The sequence below is a fragment of the Lethenteron reissneri genome, chromosome 27 (genome assembly GCF_015708825.2).
Source record: "Lethenteron reissneri isolate LAM-NWPU_2019-01 chromosome 27, ASM1570882v1, whole genome shotgun sequence".
Lineage (NCBI taxonomy): Eukaryota > Metazoa > Chordata > Hyperoartia > Petromyzontiformes > Petromyzontidae > Lethenteron > Lethenteron reissneri.
The window spans coordinates 4,775,733-4,795,015 of record NC_083805.1 but is presented as its reverse complement, the minus strand read 5'-3'; the positions used below and the strand labels follow the sequence as shown (position 1 = coordinate 4,795,015).

The following is a 19,283-nucleotide window of genomic DNA, read 5'->3' as shown; positions in this document are numbered from 1 at the left end:
AGTCATATGTCTTGCTTTGGAGCTTATAATTGGAAGCCAGTCAACATCCCCCCCCCCCCCCCCCTGGAACTAACCGGACACAATTTGCAAGTTGAAGCGATTGCGACAGTTGTCACCACTGCATTGGGGGGGGTGAGATTTTCCCATCGCAATTTACAAACATGAGTGCAGTTCCACAAATTAGGCGGCACTTTCACGGTCAAAAGTATTTCTCATCGTGCACACGCGGGCTCACCTCGCAGATATCTGCAGCTTAAGAAACTACGGCTAATTTATTGAATAAGTCGGTGCTAACTAGATTCGAAGCTTTCGTGACTGCAGGAATGACTCTTTGGTTCTTTCGGTAAAGTCACGTAGAAAGAAAACAAATGAAATAATAATAGAATACGACGTTTCGATTGCAACACAAGCAACCGTCATCAGGTAAGAATGAATGAGAACACAAACCTAGTAAACTTAGAAATATAATGCAATACAACACAGAGAGTCGGCTAACACAACAGTCAACACCCTACCTGGTTGATTATGTTCTTCCAAAGATTACTAAATTTGAGAGAGAGAGAGTCGGTGCTCTGCTGCGTACACAACACTGAATGAACCATCCCATCCCAGCGTGAATAAAGAAGTCACTGTCATACTCTTTGGTTCTTTCAGTAAAGTCACGGAGGTATAAAAATAAAATAAATCACGACGTTTCGGGCGCAACACAAGTGTCCGTCATCAGGTGGGAAAGCATGGCCATCTGCTGATGCAGACTGATGACGGACGCTTGTGTTGCGCCCGAAACGTCGTGATTTATTTTATTTTATTTTTATACCGACGTGACTTTACCGAAAGAACCAAAGAGTATGGATTCCTGCAGTCACGAACGCTTCAAATCAAGTCATTGGAGTACACCCAACACCAGCGTGGTATGTTATCAACATTTTGTTCCCTTATCGAGAATGGTCGACCTCTGATCTCCATCAAAATTGCAGTCCTAATAGGGTGACATACTATTCCCATATAAAAAAAAGCCACTTCATAATGGTATGAATGATGACCCACGTGGTTTTTAAGTGTCTGAAATGTAGGTCTGAAGTGAAAGCACCACTACCGTCAAGCCAGCCATGGTTACAAAATAGTAATTTTGTGTTGAGTACATCCGACACCATACTCCGCGTGAATTACAATCCTAATTCGTTTAAATAGTTTGCGCAAAGAAAAAAAAAACAAGCCGCCTCATAATTATACGAACGATCATTGTCCACATCTTTAAACTGTCTGCACTGCTACGAACGCAATCGTGGTTCAGCCTTCACGCACATCGCACGGCATCACCAACGTTGCCATCAGTGACACTTGATTATGCTTTGAATATTAATACCATGGGGGGAGGGGGGCCTCTATAAACCCTGCGGTTTTATCCCTTCAAAGCCACGGCGAGGTGCGTGGAATGCCCAGGCAATACGTAATGATGTCTGGGTCCATTCCCTTAATTAATTATTCTCACAGAATAGCAATGACTCGCACGGCACGAATGCCTTCCTTTGTCAAACAGCATCCCTTAAATCTTGACTTAAAGCTTTCGTCACCGCAGGAATTCATATTCTTGGGTCTTTCGGTAAAGGCACGTAGATAGGTTGTTATTTTCTTTGAACATATCTACGTGACTCTCCCCAAAGACCCAAGAATAAGCATCCCTTAACCCGGAAATTGTGAATGCGTTTCGAAATGGGGCAAACAATTCACATTTTAAGCAATACATTTTTTGTTAGTCCTATTTCGTAAAAGAAAAACTCTGCACCTCTATTTTAGAATTTGCCACAACCTGCTTGCAGCTTGCAGCTGTCAGCCAATTTAATAGAAGCACACCGCATCGACATCTTTTCCCTCCGCAAACGCCATGTTCAATATCCCCCCACACCCCCCCCCCTTCCCAGTCTCGGGGGAGTTTGGTGTGAGGGCCTGGGGACGAGAGGAGGCTGCAGGAGGTTGTAGAATAATTTTGCAGAACTGCAGACGGATGTGCGCCCACGTACGTACGTGTGTGTGTGCGTGCGTTCGTTTACAGGGAGATTCCTTGGCTGAGGTGTGGTTTAATACGTCTTGAGAAGGCAGACCTGGCAGCCGTGCAAAACCAAGAGTGATTTTTGTTGCTGCCCCCCCCCCCCTTGGCGTTTTGGGGGCCCTCTGGGCCTGTGTTCAGCAACCTAATTTTATTTTATTTTAATTTTCTGTTTAACGCTTAACAAGCTTTCGCGGCCAATATTATCCATAAGAGGTTCTTTTTTGGGTGAGATCACGTGAATATAAAGGTGTCGTTAAACGCGCCACCACCCGACACAGCTGTTTAGTAAGGTTTGTCACCTGAACAAAACGTGCAAATTAGTTACTAGTTCAGCACACACCGGTTGCGTGTTGGAGAGTAAACCCACAACATTTACAATTCGAGTACGATGTTTCGCCGGTCATTACAACCAGCCTCATCAGGCGACAGCCATAATTTTCCACAACTCTGGCTGTCGCCTGATGAGGCTGGTTGTAATGACCGGTGAAACGTCGTACTCGAATTGTAAATGTTGTGGGTTTACTCTCCAATACACAACCAGTGTGCTGAACTAATAGCCAATTGGCACTTGTGTTTACGTGACAACCCCTTACTAATTGGCCGTGTCGGGTGGCGGCGGGTTCAACGACACATTTATATTTACGCGATCGAACCCCCATAAAAACCTCTGTTATTGATATACATTATTTTTTTGTCAAGCTGAATAGCATTTTCCACGAAGTCCTCCAACGACCACATGGCACCAAGAATGTGCCCAATCACGTCCGATGATCTCGTCCAATTTCGAAAGCTAAGCAGGTGCGCAACCTGCAGGGTGCTTGCATGGGCGGCCACCATGTGCGACAGTCACGCGTAGGAGGCGTTGTGGGTGGCAGGGGAGCAGTGCAGCGACGCATCTTTGTTCTGCACTCCCCCCCCCCAACCACAACCACCACGTTCAACAACACGTGTTGACCAGCATGGTGAAGTATGATAAAAGTATGTTCATGGCTCACAAAGGCATAAGGGGGGGGGGGGGGGGGCACTCATCCAACAAAGACCTGTACATTAATTAATTAGCTCACACATTTTTTTTTCATTTCCATCGATACATTTAAGTAGATGTGAAATATTTCCATGGTACGCGTCGACCCAACTGCTCGATAACGTACGAGCACTTTAATCGCGTATCTCGTCTCGAGTTGTGGGGAGCTCGGGGAAGTTCATGCTAAAGTGGGGCATTATGACAGCTGGATAATTATAGTAAAGCCATCTATGCACGACACGGCTGTGATTACGGAGTACACGACATAGCCCGAGTTATATTAAGCATCTTAATGGACAGCTTTGGGAAGAGCTGTGGCGAAGCGGTTGGTCCGCCCCCACTGTGACTTCAGCGGAGCTCAATTTGATTCCGGGCCATGGCTAATATCAGTGGTGAGAGAGCCATCAAAGTCGGTCCCGGGCCCGCTCCATCATCACGAACCGGCCCCTGACCAGCGTGGTGCAGTTGATGTCTGAGCTGATCATGGTCTGCTCCCCCCTTCATCACCAAACCGTAGTGCTTCAGCATGGCGGAGTATGATAAACCAAAAAAAATATTATGACTGACATTGCATGTGGGGGTGGGGGGAGGGCTTCATCCATCAGTGGATTGACAGAGGGCTTTGAATAATTATTGTCATCCGTTATTAATGGCCAGCCTTTGTTCAACCTGACTCTGTTCTACACAGAATCCCATCCCCCCCCCCTCCCCCCGCAGTAGATATGGCCAATTTTTATATTACCAGCAGTCTGCAAAAGAAAATGCATAAATTATTGCGTAATGTGATTTTAATGTCAATTTGGTCTGCACTTTGCAAGCAGAGAAGGCCAATTTGAGATGAGTCACCATGGCTAGTTTGCACGCGACTCGATGGTACGCACGTGATAATGAAGACAGGTCCTCACTCAAAGCTGAGGTTTACTCATTAATGGCCTTTCCTGATGGGCATTGTGCCAGACAGCAAAACGTCTGCTGATGAACAGCAATAAGAATCGGCCACTCGGTCATCATAGCTGGTCGTGTAAACTGCCTTGCAGCCATGGACGCTGCGAGGGAATTCACGCGCTTTCTCGCCAACGACAGCGAGACCCCTACAAATGCACCTTGCTGCCAACCTCAGGTCCCGATCCTACTTCTGGGATGAGTGCGGCCACCATCCTCGAATATCGCGCAGATCCGGAAGCACGCTGGCGAACAGAGTGCAACAACGGTGCGGACGTACGGAATAAACGCCACCTCTTTGGAGTGCCAAACATTGGGCACCTCCTGGCTTCGACATTCCTCGAAGACACCGGCGGGGGTGACCATTAACCGCATCGGAGAATATCAACGGGGGCGATGTGCACATCTCCTTCGTAAATGGAGAATTAGAGGCAATTCTAGATTTGAAGCTTTCGTGACTGCAAGGATTCATATTCTTACGTTTTTTTCGGTAAAGTCACGTAGGTAAAAAAATAAAATTACAATTAATAAAGTAAAATAAAAATAGAAATCACGACGTTTCGGAGGCAACACAAGCTTCCGTCTTCAGGTGGAACCGTCACAGCCCGATAGCTGTTTCAAGTAAGACTGTTTTCTTGGAATTTCTCTTACTTGAAACAGCAAGCGTGCTGTGACGGTTCCACCTGAAGACGGAAGCTTGTGTTGCCTCCGAAACGTCGTGATTTTTATTTTACTTTCATTAATTTTTATTTTTATTTTTTACCTACGTGACTTTACCGAAAAAACCTAAGAATTAGAGGCAAGCCACGGTGGCGCGATTGTGGCCAGGCCATGCTGTTACCCCGTACTATGTGGGCCGTGGAATATAACCCGCTATGGTCTGCGCTCCTTTACTGGAGCAGAAAAAGCGAAACTACACAAATTGAAGCCCGCTCGCCGTCGCTAACCAAACTCGACGTGGGCATACAACTCCTTAACGTAATGCCATCGCACTCGAGAACATAATAAGCTTCGCCGTTCCCACAAAATAAGCAGTGAAACCCTGTTTGCTTATGCAAATGTGCCCGGTTAACAATTAACGTGATTGCACAGCACCGGCTTATTGAAACGTACCCACTTCTTAGACGATGAACATAATTGTTCGGCGCCAGGGTTTACTAAAAAAAACTTACGCAGTCAATGACTAACTTCAATCTTAACTTTGGAGCTTTCGTGACTGCAGGAATTATTCTTTGGTTCTTTCGGTAAAGTCACGTATAAAGAAAAAATAATAAATTAAATAATAGCATACGACGTTTCGATTGCAACACAAGCAATCATCATCAGGTATAATGAAATAGCGACACAAAATCTAACCAGAAAAAATTATAGACAGACAAGCATCTAGGTGATATCTGTCTGCTTATATGTCTGTCTATAATTTTTTCTGGTTAGATTTTATGTCGCTATTTCATTATACCTGATGATGATTGCTTGTGTTGCAATCGAAACGTCGTATGCTATTATTTAATTTATTATTTTTTCTTTATACGTGACTTTAACGAAAGAACCAAAGAATAATGACTAACTTGTTATTTCGCTGGTCGGCTTGCAGCGAGCGTGACGACGAGCAGACGCATCCACACGCGGGCACGCGAGAGACAGCGCACCGGGTGCAGAAGTACGTTGTGGGCCCTCTGGACCCAGACAGACCCGCGACTGAAATTAAGCCCCGCGCTATATGCATGCGCGCATGCATGCATTAGCAGCTTATTCAAATTTACCCGGTTAATTATTAACACGACTGCATGGCATCGGCTTATTCAAAGGTATCCGGTCAATAATTAGAATTAATACGCAGCCCACTTGTTTTTATGCGCGGGGTTTAGGCAATCGTAATGGTTGGTGCCTGTTGCAGGACGCGTTTTGTGTTGTTTTCACAATTAGGTGATTTCGTGCATTGGGCTTACACAACCATCCCCCCCCCCCTCGAACCCCCAAGCAATTTGATGAATTGTCAGAATGCGGATACGCAATTATTCACAGGAATCCAATGTTTTTGTCTCGTTTTTAGCATTTCATATACGCCCTTTCTTGGTTTTTCTCTGTAGCTTTCACTTTTTTAAACCTAAGAATAACAATCATCGTCATCATGAGCCATGGTCGATTCACCGTCGGATGAAGTTCCTTCCCAAGCCTCTCACGATCCTCTCTGACAATTGCAACGTGAGCTTATCACGACGTCTACATTTTGTACGCGTAAAAAAAAAATCTACATTTCTCCACGGGCACAATCCGTCGTTTCGCGCGCAGAGTAAAGCGTCCTACGGTAAATTATTTTGGCGACGTTGGCGTTTTGGGTTACACATAGAGATTCGCACAACAGGATGGCTCCGGGTGACCACCATCTATTTTGCACTCTTGACAGCAGTTTGAGGCCCGGATGGAAGGATGTCCTTGGGCATGGCTCATCCTGCTCCCAAGTGAAGCGAGAGACAAACACCGGAAGGGCACGGACACTCGCGTACATGAAATACCCCACCCCAACACCCACCCTCCTCTCGCTGGCCGGCGGTGGCCTGTAATCTCAACTTGCTAGAGACGGCTGTCGGGTCGTCGAGCATGAGAATGGTTGTCCATTGCTGAACACAGTCATCGTTCACCCCGTAGATTTGATTTTAAATTTGTTGTTACTTTCTTTGCTTCGTGGCAAAGAACGCACGCTCGGAGTTAAGTTGAGAGGGACGGGAAGAGGAGTGCGTGGATCAGAGCGCACATGCGCAGGTTAAAGATATCAGTTTGGCTGTTTGATCGACGTAAGTTGACTTGGGCAGGACATGTCATCGCTAGAAGAGGGATGATGCCCGATGGGCAAGACAATTGGTGGAGTGGCAGCCGAGGGATGGAATACGTCCTGGAGGACGTCCACCGTGGAGATGAAATCAGGTCGTGTGCATGAGCCAGGTGGATAGTTCCATCACAAGACCAGGAGAGATGCTGATGGCTGGTGGGATTGATCGTCGCTGATGCAGTAGTGGATTAGGATCATTGCTGCTGCTGATGTTGCAGCACCTTCGGAACACTGCTGCCAGCTCGCGCCGAAATCCTGCTTGGCAGATTTTAGAAAATGACACCTCGCGTCCACACCCTGGCGGTAAACCGTGGTTTGTGATCCCACGGCCGACGTCTCGCTAAATAACACTGGTCAACACACTTTTTCTGGTATAAGGTATTCCAACGGGTTTAAGGTAATTTTGGGGTGCTAATTCCAAATCTGGCATCAAAAACCTGATGTGTCTATCACATCAGGTTTTTGAGATATCAAATATTGCATTTTCAATAAAAACTGCGGAAGAAAAATATTTAATAAATGTGGATATCTACATAAAATGATGTTGTACACACACTATCCTAAAAATACAGCACCATATTTTAACACTAAAGCAGTCACTGACTCGCAACAACTTGCAATCATAAGTGACAGAGTTAATTTCGGGTAAAATCAATGAAAATGGGGTATGCCGATAGCATAAAAATGAGATGTGATAGAGCAAATCTGAGATCAGATTTGGAATCAGCACCCTGAAATTAGTCTAAAACAGCTGCAAAAGTCCAGGCCAGAAAAAAATGATTTTTTTTGTTGACCAGTGTTATCTTTGAATCGCAAAACCCCTCCTCGAGTAACCTTTGCTGTTGCCTTGTCAGCGCCATCCCCCTTTGTTTGTCCCACAGCGTGGTGTGGGCCCACGTCTGGCTTCTCCCACGCCGTGCCACACCGAGAGCCCATCCTCTCTCATCTGGCTGCCTTGTGGCTGCGCATCCTTCCCACGTGGCCACGTATCGTCTGTTCCCACGTCTCTCTCTCTCTGATATTCTTTCTTCAAATCAAGATTGATATTCTTTTGTTCATCAATTATTTATACCCCAAACGTCTTCCCGTGGCTTGAGGGTCTAGCAAGACGTCGAGAGTGTCCGTCTTCCGATTTCGGGCACTCAAACACGGCCGTACCGGCGGGTACGGTGTGAATTCTTGCGATTTCTTTTCAGGCACGTCCATCGTGAAGATGAGGCAGGTGTGGTGCGCTCGCTATGACGTAGAGAGTGGCATCGGGAGCCCAGAAAACCAGCAACAATTCCTGTAAAAAACTATTGGTACGCACGTGACAGAGCTGTTTTTTTTATTTTTGCAATACAGCAGAGCGGGTGACAGAGATTCTCGTTCATGTGATGATGCACATGTAAAGCCTTTCGTCCATCCACCAATGGATGAAGGCCTCCCCTTGCCATGTCAATCATGGGGGTGGGGAGGTTGAGGGGGGGGGGCGGTTACTATACTTCACCACACTGGTCAGTGTGTGGGTTGGTGAAGAGGGGTGAGAGTTGGACCGGTTCTGATGTCACTTGCCGCTGATGTTTATAGCGGACTAGCTTGACTACCCGGCTTCGCCCCGGACTTGGATTCTTGTCTGGGATTAATTTCATTGAAAAACCCTGAAAAATGTGATGCTTGCAAGAAAGAAAAAAGCTGAAACAAATCAATTTAACTAAATGGAATGTTTTTCACTCAAGGAAATTCAACCTTAACCCACTTATACGTAAGGTCGATTTAGGCAACTCGGGAAGGGAATAACGTAACGAGCTGAAAATAGTCGCGTTCCCGTAGAAATTCCAGACAGCGTCAGCTGTGCAAATTTCGTGGCGTCAGAGCCCCGCGTTCGAGAGTTTTTGCTCCATCACACAAACAGATGTATTTTCTGCTCTATATTGAAGAGCGAGCTGAAAATAGTCGCGTTGACTTAGAAAATCGAGACAGCTACGCCGCGCATTTGTGCGGGATACACGGCCTACGCGGAGGGGTTTGGGTGGGGGGTGCGTGACGTCAGCAGGCACACTGCGTGACGCTGCCGCATGCGGGTGACATCACAGATGTGACATCACAGATGTGACATCACAGATGTGACATCACAGATGTGACATCACAGATGTGACATCACAGATGTGACATCACAGATGTGACATCACAGATGTGACATCACAGATGTGACATCACAGATGTGACGTCACCGCTCACTTGCCGTGCAAAATATATCCATTATTGCGCCCTCCCCCCCTCCCCCAAAATACAAAAGCCAATTTTTATACTTTTTGCATTGTGTACAGTCTGGAAGCTACCCACATGCCAAATTTCAAGTTTATTGCGTGTCGGGAAGTATGCTAAACATTTCTAACAGACACACATATTCACAAATTTCCCTTTTATATATATCGATAATTTGGGGCGGAATATAACCAAATTGTTATGATGCAAGCATAGCACTTTTCATGGATATTCGCATTAAGTTAATTTAATTGAACAAAAACCTCCGTGATCCACACTGCTATTTTGTGGGAAAGTCAACAGTAGTTGTCCAACGGATATACTTGTCCCTGTCATAGGAATAGGGAATTTTCATCGCCAAATCAGCTCTATATATGGGGGATAAACACTGCTTCTCAATACTAAATAGAGCAAGGAGGATTTCTGCACGAATCTGGCTGTCGCCTAATGAAGCTAGTTGTAATTACTGGCCAAACGTCGTACTCAGATTGTTAATGTTTTGCTCTCCAACACACCGGTGTGCTGTACGAGTGACGAATTGGCACCTTCTGTTTTTGTTACAAACTTTTCTAATTGGTTGGGTTGGGTGGTGGCGGATTTAACAACACATTTATATATTTACGCGATCTAACCCCCCCAAAAAAAGAACCTGTATTAGGCAGGAAATCGCTTCGACTTTTGCTAAACCAATTCTGGAAAGTAACTATCAAACACATTCCTGCGGAGGGAGCTGGTAGCAACGTTGGGTTGCTCGGTCAATGGCCAGGGTCAACGGCGGCGTGGTGTATTCCGCAAATATGCCCGACTGTGAGGGCGGGCACAAGCCGGCGTGAGTAGGTTACACGTTGAGTTTTATAAGGGCACCACGGGGTGACCAGCCCCTCCCCACCCAGCCCCTCCCCACCCTCCCCACCCAGCCCCTCCCCACCCTCCCCTCCCCACCCAGCCCCTCCCGCCCCGCCCGGCCCCTCCCTGCACGACGGACGGACGGACACAATAATGATGACGTCACCCTGCTGCTGCTCTATATAAGAACGGGAGACACAGGAGAACCTCACCATTCTGGCGAATTGCCCGATGATGCTGGTTGCAATTACCAGCGAAACGTCGTACTCAAATTGTAAATGTTGTGGCTTCAACACACCGGTGGGCTAAAGCAGTGAACTATTTGTCTTTGTCAACGTGACACTTTTTTACTGATTGGCCGTGTCGGGTGGTGGAGGGTTACGACACATTTATAAATAAACGCGATCTAAACCCAAAAACGTTGATTATGAATAACATTGGTCGCGAAAGCCTACGTGTTAAATCCCCTGTGGGCTGGTGTAACCAGGAGGTTCCTACCAGTAGTATTGATTTTTTTACTGGAATTCGTGCAGGCTTGTCCAACTTTACTGTACTCCCGATTGTCACATTCTGTGCCGCAGCATGCGCACCCATCTGCCTCGTGTCTATGACGCGCGTGCCCGAGAACAAATCTCCGTGATCTACGCCGTACCAACCGGTACTATGTGTGAGTGCGTTCATAAATAGACAAAAACACTCTCTTGAGGTATCGTAGATCGCAAGCCAGGGGAGAAAAGATGTCCTAGACGTTAGGGGCATCGCGATTCACCGCCTCTCACCCCCCCCCCCGCTCCAACAACCCTTGGCAATGATGAATTTTCACAATTCGGGGTCACGATTCAATTAAACTCTTTTTTCTTTATGATTTTAACCGTCTTGTTTGTATCATATCCTTGTTTTCTCTCTTGACTACAATATTTTGATTATCCCATTTTGAACAAAATAGAAAATGTCATGCGATTTGTGCATCACGTGCATTTCAAGATCCGATCGCACTTAGTAGACGCTCTGCAAGTCGGAATTGTGGTTTTGTATTTTGTAATTGTATGGTCCGTCGATGTGTCGACGTTCAGAAGTCCGTGAACGTGCTTACAACAACAAACACAAGAGGATCAGTGGTGTGCAGTGTGGGAATGGAGTGGGCCCTCTGTCGAATTCCCACCTCTTCGTGCCCCAACACGCGGGCCCCCTCCAGCCCATGGACCCATAGTCCATTCGCGGCACCTGCATTCTCATTTGCTGTACCCCCCACGAATTAATTTCATACTCGAGATTTTTTTCCGGGTTACCAGGGAGACTCGAATCTTTTGGGAGTTTGCATGTTCTCTCTCTCTCCCCGTGGCCACGTGGATTTTTCTCCGGGTCCTCCGGGTTTTTCCCCTCCAAGTTGAGGATCAACATCACGTGTCGAAGAGCATTTGGCTGCTATAAATTCCCACGCGATCGTAAGCCACTTCGTCGACTCATCATTTGTGATATCCAGGTCGCGTCTGAAAAAAAGAGCGACATAGCTCGATGGGACCTCACCTGATGAAATAAAAATAGTTGAGCTTAGTCTCGGCAAACCTGAAAGTCGGCGCCTTTGATTGCCGCCGCGCACCTGGGTGAGACGCGGCGTCTTGGGCAGCGCGGGGTAGGGGGGGGGGGTAGCCGAGCTCGGAGCTTGTTGTGGGGGGGGGGGGGGAGATACTCTTCTCACGGTGGCTCGCAGCAGCAAAATTCTCCCCCTCCCACCCCCGCGGCCACACGTTGGCGGCGATCACCCTCCCTAACTGTGCGTTTTGCAGGCGAAATGAAAGAGCGACGAATTTGCTCATTGAGCAGCACTCTCCTTTGAGTGTCATGTCGGGAGCGGACGAGCCTTTACGGCATTGGAGCGGATGTACGATTCATGTTGTTTGCTCATGAAAACATTGCATACGATTTGCAAAAATGAATTTAAAAAATAGTTTTTTTACACGTTATTTGATCGATTTAATCGCGAAACGGTACTATCAATTTAGATGTATCAATTGTTCACACGTCTACAGCCGAAACGTAAATTAAACCCCAAGGGACGGAGCGTGTGGATTATTACGTTCAGGATTGTGAAAGTCGGTGATGGCTTGTGGTAGGGGAAATGGGGGTTCATTCAGCAGTGGATTGACCATGACTGATTATGTTGATGATGGTAAAAAGCCCACTCTGTGTGTAAACTAAACCTGCCACGGTAGCCATTTGACATACGTTAGCCGAAGCTGATGTATGTGTTTGTATATTTAAAGCCACGGTTTCAATTGGCCTTGCAAAAATCTTCAGTGACAAGGGAAGGGCACATGGGAATGATAAAAATCCAGAGAAGGGAACACGGTATCCTAATTAACGGAGTAAGGAGCTTCTCTGAATGTGTGATTTCCTGGTGGATATAACTGGCAAAGATAAATGTGTTTGGGTTAGGGGGGCCCACTTGGATTGTTCACGAAAATACAATCTGATGATTAATTGCTATAATTAATTGGGACAGTCCTGCATTTGAATGATTGGACAATTCATTTTTTATGAGCGTGTTGTGGGAGGAAACGGGAATGCCCAGAGAAATCCCCGGCACATTTGAGTGAACATCACTTTGAGGTCCTCAAAGACAAATAACAAACCCACTTTTGCTGTTACTCTGCTCTCTGCAGGACACTTTGAAGACCAATGAGTTATGTAGTTCTTAAAATGCTGCATGCGATCCATGCAGCTAACCTATTCTCCGAAGTGCTGGCTCGTATACCACCACACCCTAATTAACAGCATAATTAATGATCTGACGGTCAAACTGGGGCAGTGACTCAGTGGTTAGCACACTGCATTGTGAACCTGGCTGCCCAGCCATTTGATTTCCGGCCATGGCTAACATTAGTGGGAAGTAATATTTCGACCAGATTTGGGCCTACTTCACTTCGCCAATCCCCTCGTGTGTATGCTTTCTGCGTGTACGAGCGCGGCCCGCCTGTCCGGGTTTGTCCCGGACAATCCAGGAATTGCCATTTGTGTTTTATGGTGCTAGGAATCATATTTCGTACCGAAATCTGGAAAAAAAATGCTTACCGAGATCTGTAAATCACTCGTACCCAGATAAACCTGAGTTGACTGAGAAATATGCCTTAGTTTAAAATGTGCCAACCCTGCCCGGTTACTCGGGTTTCCAACCACGTGCCAAACACTCGCACGCGGATTTCCCCAAACATCTCAATGCAGGACCGAGTCCTGAGGCTCGGTGAGACTTCTGTGAATGAACAGACGGAATTTTTACCTCCTGAAGTGCTGGCGTGATCACGGTGCTCTACACACAATTGACCGCTGTCACTGATACCCTAGCTCCTGTCCAGGGTATTTAATCCAGCGGTCCCCAAACTTTTTGGCACCAGGGACCGGTTTCGTGGAAGACAATTTTTTCACGGACCGGGAGGGGGGTGGGTTGGTTCATCATTGGGTCTTTCCCCCTTTTCAAAGAAGCTCAATGTGTGACGCTTGCGTCGGCAGCGGTGCACAAGCACGAAATAACAAACAAAAATAATAACAAAAATAACACGAACTCCCAAAGAGGGAAAAAACTTACATAACAGGCGACCATTTTTTGGGAAAATGTCCAAAGCCGAGATAGGACAGAGCGATTGAGTGAATAACGGATTGAGGATGCACTCTAGACCATGATAAAATATCCTAACGTTGGCATTTAAACAGTCGCCCGTTAGCAGATGCTGAGTTACAGACAAACCATCCAAAAGTCACCAGTCTTTGCGCCACAATCCATGTCCCTCGTCGCACGTTCTCCGAGCCCACACGACATCTGCACGTTCTGTGCCCATTCTCTCTCCTTCTCCTCCGCTGCTTCCCCCACCTCCTCCACTCCCCCTCATCATCATCCTCCTCCTAACGTGAGCGTTCCCTCTCCGCCGCAGGGACAATGAGACCGGTGCGACGGAGCTTCTACGATCCCTCGGCGGCCCCGGGCCGCGGCGTCGTGTGGGAGTGGGAGAGCGAGGGTGGCGTGTGGACCCCGTACCCCATGGACGTGTGCGTCACCATCCAGAACGCGCACGAGAAGCAGCACCCGTGGCTCGACCTGGCCACGCTGGGGCTGCCAATCCTGCTCGACTTCACGGCCATGTGCCAGATCGGGCGGCTCGGCCAGACGCGCCGCCGCGTCCGACGGCGCCTCGACACGCCGTACCCGCTGCTCGTCATCAACAGCGGCGGCGGCAGCCTGGCCGCGGGGCCTCTCGCCCTGCCCAAGTCGCAGTCGTGGCCCGTCGGAGCCGGACAGGCCTCCGGCGGCCAGGGACACCACGGCGGCCAGCATCAGCAGATGCATCAGCAGCAAATCCAGCAGCAGCAGCAACAGCAACAGCAGCAGATGTCGCTGCTATGCGCGTGTCCTCAGTGTTTGCACCAGCAGCAGCAGCAGCAGAGCCACCACCACCACCAGAATGTGCAGGGACATGCCCAGCAGCAGCAGCAGCAGCAAAACATGCTGGGTGTCACCGCCTACGGGACGGTGACTCAGCGGCCCGCTCTGTCCACCAACAACCTGGCCTCTACGGCCACGGCTGGCAACGTCACGCATCATCAGCAGCAGCAGATGCAAATGCAGCAGGCAATGTCCCAGCAGCAGCAGCAACAGCAGAGGAGACGCGAGACATTCAGCTCGCCGACGAGGCAGACACAGGTGAGGAATGCCGCGACATCGCGTGATGCCAGCCGGTTTCCCCGACGCAAGCGCAGCGGCTTTGTGATGATTCCGGAGTTTTTTGTCAGCAGGTCCCCCCACCCCCCCCCCCCCCCCCCGGTCTGGTTTGTTCTCTGTTTTTTTGCCACCTGCCGTTATTCATCTGGTGTACGGCTTTCCCTGCCGATCCGACGATTTTTTGGCTCTTCGCCAAAAGCCGGAATCACATTTGTCCCGACAAGGAAAGTTAATATCAAAGCGGACGAATAAAAAATGGTCTGCAAAATAATGACTGTGTTGCACTTTCAAAAATTTTTTTTTACGTAACCAATGATGTCAATGTTTTCTAAAAGGTTATTCGTAGAGCAAATGTTTTTTTAAACATGCTCCACGCCATTTAGATTCACAAGATTTATGCTCGGACTTAAATGAAAATCTTAACGTGGATAACAATTACAGGAATACTAATAATAATAGTTTTCAACCCTTTTTTTGTAAATCCGCTGCCGGATGAAGGCCTTCGGATTGTGCGGCCCATGTGGCCGTACTTCACCACGTTGGTGAGTACAGCTTGGTGGAAAGCTGTACTTGGCACTGGTTAAAGATATCGGTCGTCAATCTTAATTTGAAGCTTTCGTGACTGCAGGAATCTATACTCTTTGGTTCTTTCGGTAAAGTCACGTGGGTAGAAATAAAATAAAATAAAACAAATCACGACGTTTCGATCGCAGCACAAGCGGTCGTCATCAGGCAACACAAAAACGTCGTGATTTGTTTTATTTATTTATTTCTATTTCTAACTAGGTGACTTTACCGACAGAACCAAAGAGTATATCGGTCACCACTGAGGGTTCGGAGGTGCTCGCCGAATCGAACTGATATCACACCGGGGTCGTCACGCAGCGTGCTAACCACCGCGGCACTGCCTCCACCTGCAACGCTTGCGAAGACAAAAAAAAGTGACTTTGTGGCGTCCCCAAACCAAATCGTGGCACCCACTTCAGATCCTACCCACAGTACCCGGTGCGGTGCTTTCATAGCTTTATTTTGGTGATTTCGAAAAGTGTATTGGTTTAGCCATGTTTGTTTGTTGTAGTACAGAGTTAGACTGATGGCCTTAATCTAAGTTGTCTTGTGGTTGTTGTTGTTGTTGTTTGACTTGCATCCCACTGGGATTTTTGCACACAGTGTTGGTGTACGGTGCTTTTTCTGCAATATTTTGCTGTCTTTTCTTGGATTTTCTGTTTGCACTTAGTCACATATTCACTTTAAGATGTTTTTTCTTCATGTTTTTGTTTTTTGTTTGTTGCGGATGCACCCGATTCAAGAGCCGAATGGCTCACAGGGCTATACCTAATAAATGAACTTGAAACTTGAACGTGGCATTGGCCACCCACCCCTCCTCGTGTACCGTGCCGGCCTCCCTCGTGCTCGCTGAACAGCACTTGCCCCGACAGTCTGTTAAGGCTCTACGGGGGTGGGGGGGGGATCTTTGTTTCGTGTGTTTCAGGGGCAGGCCAGGTCAGGCTTGACCGTGAGCAGACCACGGTCACAGCCCGCTCTGCAGGCCATCGCCGCGGGATACACGCCGGCCAATCGCGGCCTGGGGATGCCGGCTATCGCCATGGCCACCTCCGTGTCTGCCCCGAACAACCTCAACCGGCCCGGCGTGAAGCAGCAGAGGAGCGTGGTGGGCTTCACGGGCTCGGCGCGCCCACCAGGGTGGGTGGCAAGCCGCCACGCGTGTCCGCCTGCTTGCCTGCGCATGTGGGTGTCCGCGCCCCTGGCTCCTTCCCGTCCGTCCGCCCGTTTGTCTGACAAGTCACTCTTGCGTCACGCGTCGCTGTTGTCATTGTTGTTGTTTCATTCGTCGGTTGTCAGCCACCCGTTCGTTTTGACTTGAAACTTTTGCGGCTGCAGGAATTCGTACTCGTGGTTCTTTCGGTAAAGTCACGTAGATAGAAAATGAAATAAGAATAACAGATAATGAAATGAAATAACTAAATTTCTAAATAATAAATTGAAAATAATTAAAGCAAAAAAACGCACGGCGTTTCGATCGCAACACAAGCGGCCTTTTATTTTATTATCTGTTATTTTTATTTTATTTTCTATCTACGTGACTTTACCGAAAGAATTTAAGAATATGAGCACCTGTTCATGTTTATCCGTGGATCGTCATCAGGCCTCAACCAAGCCACTTATCATCAGGCCTCAACCAAGCCACTTATCACAATCCCACCATGTGTATCAATCCGCCCAGCATCCGCAGACGAACTCATTTTACCATCGATCCATCTCTCGGATGCGTTCCATTCCTCGGTTGGATATCTATTTGGTTAATAGGATCAGAATATTTGTTTATACCGGAGGAATCCGATACGCTACATAGCTCTCTTTCACAGATATCCAATAGTTCCACCTATAGCGACTGCCCCCCATCCCTTTACTGCTCCTATTATTGAGGTGGATAAGAGGAGTTTGTGAACATTTTTTTATTCCTGCCATCACGGTAATAACCTTCAGATCTATCTCGCAACCTCTTGCTTTTTTTTCTGTATACCGTACACCACGCACACGGCACGGGAATGACACTCGATGACGCATTACGCCCACTCATTCCGTGGTTTATCAAGAAAAATGAACAATTCAATGTTTGTATCGACACTCGAGCAATTACGCGTTCACGGCACAGCACAGTCGCCCGATGTCACCGGCGCATTTCGTTGCAGTCACGATGCCCTGGGCTCAAGGTCTCCGTGTTACCGTCTACCAAAAGACTCTTTGCAGAGGGATATCGATTTGCTGCCGTGGGCAAGGCTTGGGATTTCTTTCCCTGTAGTCGGTTACTTTATTGGCCCCCCTTGAAAGTCGCAAAAGTCAGAGATATCTGACCACATTTCCTGAAGGTCTATCACCTAAAGTGTCGGCGAGAGCGGCTCGTAAAATGTTCCCTCGGTGATTGAGTACTCACTCGTACTGTGCGGCGCGCAAATGATTGCGCATCTAATGCACGTTTGGTCTTAAATATAACCTGTTAGTGGCAGGAACCTTTCATGTGTAGCAAATGGCCTGCCTTATTTAACAGAATTAGTGAAGCTGTAATGGATGGGGTTTTATTTTTATTTTCAATTGGGCTATATTTTAAAAGAAATAGCAAAAATGACTGACATGTATTTTTACGCGAGTTTGCCGGAGAACACCTCCCAGGCTGCTCCACCGGTTTTCAGTTAATGAGTGATCGATATGCAGTAGGTGTGTGCGCGCGACCAGATTTGTGTAATTTAACTATGCACCAGCGACAGACAAAGGTCGCCAGTACAGCCTTAACAGACTGTTGGGGCAAGTGCTGTTAGTGAGCACCTATGAAGGCCGGCACGGCACATGAGGGGGTGGGTGGCCAGCACCACGCCCGGCCGCCTTTGCCTCCCTTGTGGCGATGTTTACACACTGCACTAGGTACTCATTTGAGGCCGAGTTAAACTAGGGGGGGCCCAAGGCCGGTTCAGCAAATCGTCGCTGGTGTTGGACATGAGCGGGAATCCAACTCTGGTTGCCAGGTTCATTGCGCAACGTGCTAACCACTGCCATTACCCCCCCCCCCCATACACACGTGCACATGCATGTGTACGAAAGAACGTGTGCTGAGATGGCAGTTTCCAGTACAGGAACGGATTCTTGAATCCATCTGTGTGGAGCTTTGAGTGTTACCCTCTCGCGTGCATAGTGTGTTTTCTCTCTGGGTGCCGTCGCATATTACAAACCCAAAAAAAAGTTACGAATCGAATTAACCAAACAACCCAATGCAAAACCCTCCTGACAATGTCTTGGCTCAGTGAGGCTTTCATCGCTAAAAACCTCCAATTATTATTCAACGTCAGCCTTTCCACTCAGTCCTTCACAGTGCTGTGATGCAAGGCATATATATAGGACATTACATTATTATTATACTTGCACTGATGCTGTCATGGTGTAATGGTTAGCACACTGGATTTGCAATGCAGAGGTCAACGGTTCAATTCAATCTACTGGGGCAGCAGTTGAAGCAATGGCACAAGCCCAGCAGTATAACTGGCGACACGAAAGTCGATCAGCGGGTTGAGTGTGGTGGCGAGGGGTATGAGCGTGAGTTCTTCCACCTCTTCGAAGACGTATCTTACGGTGCCACAGCGGCGAGATGTTAACTACCTCGTCTGGTTTACAGGAGGTCGTGGATTCGATCCCGATCCTGACGCCTGCTGCTGCTGTATATTTGAAGTTTGCATATTCTCGCCGTGGCCACGTGGATTTTATCCGGGTCCTCCGCCCCCCCCCCCCCCCCCACACACTTAGAATTGTGCGTTGAGAGTATTTGGCTGCTATAAATTCTCACATGATAGGTTACTTCGTTGAGCTATCATTTGTGGCCAGGTCGCTTCGGAAAAAGAGCTATAGAGCTCAGTGGGCCTAACCTGGTAAAATGAAAATAAAAGTTTAGTTTAGTATGTCTGGCCAGCAGGAAGAGTAGACCAAATGCCCTCTAGACTTTAGAGGGACTGTTTAAACATCTTAATTTTTAAGCTTTCGTGACTGCAGGAATTATTATTTGGTTCTTTCGGTAAAGTGACGTATAAAGATAAAATAATAAATTAAATAATAGCATACGACGTTT

The 19,283-nt window shown here is 47.6% G+C and overlaps 1 protein-coding gene across 3 annotated transcripts in view; it reads left to right on the top strand.

Moving 5' to 3' along the window:
- The window catches only part of LOC133348412 (E3 ubiquitin-protein ligase DTX1-like), a 101,451-nt gene that overhangs the window by 55,763 nt on the left and 26,405 nt on the right, over positions 1-19,283 (top strand). The window contains exons 2-3 of one of the 3 annotated variants that reach the window (XM_061561205.1): positions 13,866-14,632; positions 16,149-16,399. In XM_061561205.1, coding sequence (XP_061417189.1) covers positions 13,866-14,632; positions 16,149-16,399 — 1,018 coding nt within the window. Of the gene's footprint in view, positions 1-13,865; positions 14,633-16,142; positions 16,400-19,283 lie in introns of all 3 variants that reach the window. The other 2 variants (XM_061561206.1, XM_061561204.1) reach the window with 2 other exon arrangements.